Source organism: Morone saxatilis, unplaced genomic scaffold (assembly GCF_004916995.1).
Source record: "Morone saxatilis isolate NCDOM2014 unplaced genomic scaffold, NCSU_SB_2.0 Contig7, whole genome shotgun sequence".
In the NCBI taxonomy this organism is placed as follows: domain Eukaryota; kingdom Metazoa; phylum Chordata; class Actinopteri; family Moronidae; genus Morone; species Morone saxatilis.
The window spans coordinates 3748330-3754052 of record NW_023340246.1 but is presented as its reverse complement, the minus strand read 5'-3'; the positions used below and the strand labels follow the sequence as shown (position 1 = coordinate 3754052).

The window sequence follows — 5723 nt, the reverse complement described above, 5'->3', positions numbered from 1 at the left end:
TTAAGCAGTGTATCTCCTACACTCTTACCAGGATTCCTGATTGACTCTAAATTGCTGTGGGCCTTGGCAGTTGTACTGCAGCCTTTACAAAAACGTCTGGGTGGTGGGGCATGCTCGTCTACCGTTGCTGATTCCCATGCTGATGGTTTCTGCATCGGGTTTCATAACCTGATCGTCGTACCAGGTGTGCCAGCCCTGCCCAAGAAGCTTTGGGCAGCAGCTGAGGATGTGCTCTAATGTCAACTTGTCTGAGCATTGTAGGCAATCTGAGGATTCCGCTGTGCCCCAGATAAGGAGGTTTGATGGGCTGGGAAGGACATTGTACACTGCATGAATCAGAAACTTGATTCATGCCACTAAATCTCGGCTTGCTAGATATCAGTCCATGTGACGCATCAGTCCATGGTGTGCTCCAACTTTGTCAATGCCCCCTGCTGCCTCATGCTGACTTCCCTCTTGGATCTCTTCTTCTCCACCCTTACTTCTTCCCTGACCAGCCTGTTTCTCCTTCTTCTTGGCCTTGTACTGGGGAGTTGGAAAGGTTCCTAGACCAGTTCTTTCCCTAGTCATTTTTTTTAATCCAAATCTCCCTGTGAAATTTGCCTAGTAATGCTCTGCCTACCATTCCATGGTCTACATATGTCAGGATTCGTTCAGTACCCATTCAGTACCCAAAAGTAGCCTAGAGCCGATGGTGAAAGTTAAGAGGTTTATTCAGACAATCTGACTGGGAAGAATGAGCTGAGGGGGTCGGGGCTGGGTCCAGGTTCTGTTGTGAAGGGAGTAGTAGGAGAAGCTGGCAGGAGAGGCAAGGTGGAGGAAAATTCAGACGACTGTGCAGACTGGCAGGAAAGACAGGAAAGACAGGAAATCCAGGAGGACAGGGCGAATCTCCTGAAGACAAACAGGAATACAGAACAAAACTAGACTTGATATCCGAGGCTGGTGTGAAGCGTACATATGTAACACAACAATCCGGCGAGGACTGGAGAGCTGGCCAGGTCTAAGTAGGGTGCGTGATGAGGGGAATGCAGATCAGGTGCGCCACCGCATAACGAGCCGGAGACCACGCCCACCAACTCCAGGCAGCCAGGGTCACGATCAGGAGAGCGTGACAACATATGTAAGTCCTCAGGATTTCCACTTTTACTACTACTCCCAGAAGTTTCTTTCCTTTTGCTTTCCTTGACAAATAGTACCATCGGGTTCTCTGAACATTCAGGAGTTTGAATTAAACCTCTATTTAGTGCTCAAGAGGGCTCTTATGATTTCTGAGCCTATTGTAATGTTAGGTTCTCTGGGTCATTCACTTTGGGAATCAATTTTTCCCGTTTTTTTAGACACTCTTTTAGACCTAAGTTTATTACACAAGAGGATGGCATTCAATAGGTCAGCCAACTCCTCCATTGGGATCCCATCTTAGTAGATTACTGCATCAAATGCCATTGGGACTGGGTACACTTGTTTGGCCCATCTTACAGACTGCTCTCAGGATTTAAGCTGGCGAGAGGGGTCATTACAATATACATCAATTGTTGATTTGTTTATTACTTTGGATTAAGTTTGTCTCTTTTTTACTTGATTTACTATATTTTTTGATCAACTTTCTTGCATTGAGACAACAAACCATATGTTAAAAGCTGTTTTTCTTGTCTTTCAATGTCGCCATTATTTGGCCTGCAGCAGTAACTACAGCGGCACTGCACAGCAAAAAAAAACTCAAACAGAACTGAAGAAATATCTTAATATTATGAGAAGACTAAACATTCACATGGCATTGAGCTCTCTTCATTGTAAAATGCAAGTGCAGTTTAATAAGTATATAAATTACCTAAAAACCAACTCAAAATAAAAAAAAGGCACAGATGTCAGTGTTTTGGCGTTTACAGTTTATCACAATTTTGGGGGGCTAAACATGCTTGAAAACTCAGGAAACTGAGCATGTGTCACAAATGACAGTTTGACATTTCATTGGTCTTGTGCAAAATGGCTTAATAGTGCAACCTGAAAGATCCCTAGTGTCCCGTTTCATTGGCATGTATGTAAATCCGGAGTATTATGTCCAAAAATACGCCAAACAGGAATTTGTCCATTTTGAATTTAATGTCCAATTTGCATATTTCCTGCTTGAAGGCGGCATATGAAAAAAAATGTATCCAAGTTTGAAGACACTAACCTACTGGCCGTAGCAGCTCAATGTGCAGCTATTGCCACAGTCAAAATCTCCTGAATCCAGTCAATTTGTACAATTTTGGTGTAACCCTTTAAAATCAAATCCAATCAGACCTCATTCAATGAAGTCGGATCTATAAAGCAGAAAAAGTAACAGATTGAAACCAAACATGTAGCAAGTTTAAAGGAGCAACCTGCCAGTGCCACAGGGAGTTGTATGATTACTCATATTGATCTACATAAAATTCCACTCCCTTGAACATAATATGCAAATGAGCCCAGAATAATGAATCTACTCAGTGTAGGGTCAGTGGCACAGAGAGCAAGGACTCCCATCAGTACAGATGCACTAACCAGGATTGATGTGCATCATGTGAAACGTACAGAGCACTAAACTTTATTGAAAATCTCTGGAAACTTTTTTTCTTTTTTTATCATTTATGCATGGAACCTGAATTCTTTGCCAACAGGTCTGATAATGTTTTTGAGGACAAAACATTTCTGTACATGGAATCAGGAGAATGTATCTGTAATTGAGCGACTCACCACCACCACATATTTATTATGTATTTTAAGTGGCTCTTTATCATTCTTATATGTGGGAAACCTCCTTTAAATAACCTCCATTCATTACTTCAAACAGCTCACATCCTACAAAAACTTACCTCATCCTTCATCTCGCTGTAGCTGACCTGCTTGTTGGGTTGTTGTTTTTGCCTTTACCACAGTACTGGCTGGTGAGCTCTTGGTTGGTATCTTGAAGATTTACTCTGTAAGGTTCGAAACAGCTTTGATGCCTTTCTGTGTACATCTTCTATTTTGAATTTGTGCTCTATTTCTGTTGACAGATATTATGCAGTGTGTCAGCCTCTGATATACAAAGCTAAAATAAATGTCTGTGTTATTCTGATCATGATCCTGGTGAGCTGGACAGCTCCAGCTCTAAATGGAATTAGCATGACATTTTTGGGAGTGAACCAAAGACAATCTAATAGGTGTGTTTTATTTCAAAATGTAAGGTTAGCAATTATGCCAATTGTTTTTGGGTTTTATTTTCCAGCTATTGTAATGGTCTGTATCTACTTAAAGATTCTGATGGTGGCACAGAGACAGGCACGCAGCATCCACAACACAACCTGTCAGAGCACAAAATCTGAAATTAAGAAGGAGAGAAAGGCCACCAAAACTCTGGCTATTGTAATGGGAGTTTTTCTCATCTGTTGGACTCCTCTCTTTCTTTGTATGACCTTTAACCCTTTGAGTAATTACACAATACCTGTTGCTGTGATTGCAGCATTTAAGTGGCTTGGATGGTCAAATTCAATGCTCAATCCATTGATCTATGCTTTCTTTTACAGCTGGTTTCGATCAGCTTTCAAAATAATAATTTCTGGGAAAATATTTCAAGGTGATTTTACGCATTCTAAGCTCTTTTGACTCATTATTTGTTTTATTTGTAATATCATTATTCGTTTGGCACAGAAGATCTCTTTTCCACTGCATGTCATATATATATAAAGTGTCTGTATGTTCAAACAGTATGTATGGTAATCTCAATGTCAATGTTTGGAAGAAAAAAAATAGGGGAAAAGTATATGTGAACAAAGGACAATCTAACAGGTGTGTTTTATTTCAGAGTTTAAGTTCAGCAATTATGGGAATTGTTTTTGGGTTTATTTCCCAACTATTGTAATGGTCACTATCTACTTGGATAGTATGACACTATGGTGGCAAAGAGACAGGCATGCAGCATCCACAACACAATTTGTCAGAGCACAAATTCTGAAATTAAGATGGAGAGAAAGGCCACCAATACTCTAGCTATTGTAATGGGAGTTTTTTTCTTTGTATGACTTTTCTATGCTTTTTTTTACAGCTGCTTTCGATCAGCATTCAGAATGATAATTTATGGAAAAATATTTCAAGGTGATTTTTCTCATTCTAAACTCTTTTGACTGTTGAAATGTCAGTAATATCGTCATTAGTTTGGCCTTGAAGATTTAAATCTTTTTTTACTGCATGTTGTATGTGCCATAAAAATTGTCATTATACTATGCATCAAGTATCCATATGTACAAACAATACGCATGACAATCTCAATGTGACTGTAAGAAACAGTAGGATATATCTCACTTTTTGCCTCATTCACTGTATATATCCAATTAAAAACGTTGCATCTGTATGCTGAATTCAGGAGTACATCACTGAATTTTTTTCTTTGTGAACAAAGCTTTAACTTGACCTTTAAGGAATTATGAAATTATGTATTATACTAGTTTTCAGTTTCATTAGTCAAAATACTAAAGAAAGCAGAATAACGGTAAAGGACTTTTTTAATTGACAGATTCTCAAAATGTAAATCAATCAAAGTAGCAAATTTTAGCAGCAAGTTGTACATTATCCACAACGCTATGAAGATTACACTGAAGAATGATAACTAAAGTTTTATTGTACAAAAATAGCTCCAGCAAAAAGTGTCAATAACAAATTATTGATACTTTATACTTTATACTTTAATTCTCATGCTCTTTGCTTTGACACTTTTAAACATGCTGTGAAACTCAGACTAAGCAGAGAACCTGTCTGCTTTTGTGGTCCCTGATAATGTGGTCGCTTCTGGCCGTTGCCATCTTGGCAGTCTTTACTCTGCCAGTTCTAGGGTGATCCAAAAATGGGCAAAGACATGGAGCGTGGTTGCAACTTAGGTAGGCCGAATGAAGCCTGGTTACTAGAAAATGCCACCTGTCACGGCAGCCATGCGACCTGTCACTCAAAGCAGGCATGCCCTTAATTAGGTATAACCTTAAGCTTTGACATCATTTAAAAGGGTGAGTTATGTCAAAATGAATCCCCTATACAGTTGTCATGAATGGTGAATTTAGCTATAGAGACTGAAACCGTTTTTGTACCAGGGTGTAAACATGTATATTTATCCTATAAAGCTGGGTATTTATGGAGCCTTATGGTGATTTACTTACTTATGTAGCCAGCCTCAAGTGGCCTTCGAGGAACTGCATTTTTTTTGCAATTTGGCATTGGCTTCAATTCCTAGTCACGAGATTGCCACTTGGTTCACAGTGCAGTATGTGCATCTTAACAACACTGATTCATGAGTGGACAATCCAATTGCTATTTTGAGACATTCAAATTTACAAAACAGTAAAAGTAGGGTTTTATTAACCCATTTGCGCCCAAAGAATATACTTTGTATGATAAGGAAAAATGACATTTGTTATAATTGGTAAAAAGTCTTGAAATTTGGTACCAACATACTTTGGGCAAGTTTTTAAAATTCAACCTAGAAATCTTTGCATGAAATGAAAAATCACAATTGTGTTTTTTAAGTCAGGATTTTTCAAAAATGAGGAAGTGTTTATTAAATGTTTTCCATATGAAATGTATTTTTAACTGCATTTGTGTGCATATCTTTGTAATTTTATTTATGAGTTCAGTGACATCAAATACTTGTTTGTGTTCCTTGTACTTTCTGAGATACAACTAATTTCTTATCATACTATATTTAGTCTTTGGGCACATGGCATGGGACTACT

The 5723-nt window shown here is 38.6% G+C and overlaps 1 protein-coding gene across 1 annotated transcript in view; it reads left to right on the top strand.

Annotated features, from left to right (window-relative positions):
* Positions 1 to 5723, top strand: part of LOC118340926 (trace amine-associated receptor 1-like) — a 7177-nt gene that overhangs the window by 626 nt on the left and 828 nt on the right. The window contains exon 2 of the mRNA XM_035679090.1: positions 3017 to 3580. Coding sequence (XP_035534983.1) covers positions 3017 to 3580 — 564 coding nt within the window. The remainder of the gene's footprint in view (positions 1 to 3016; positions 3581 to 5723) is intronic.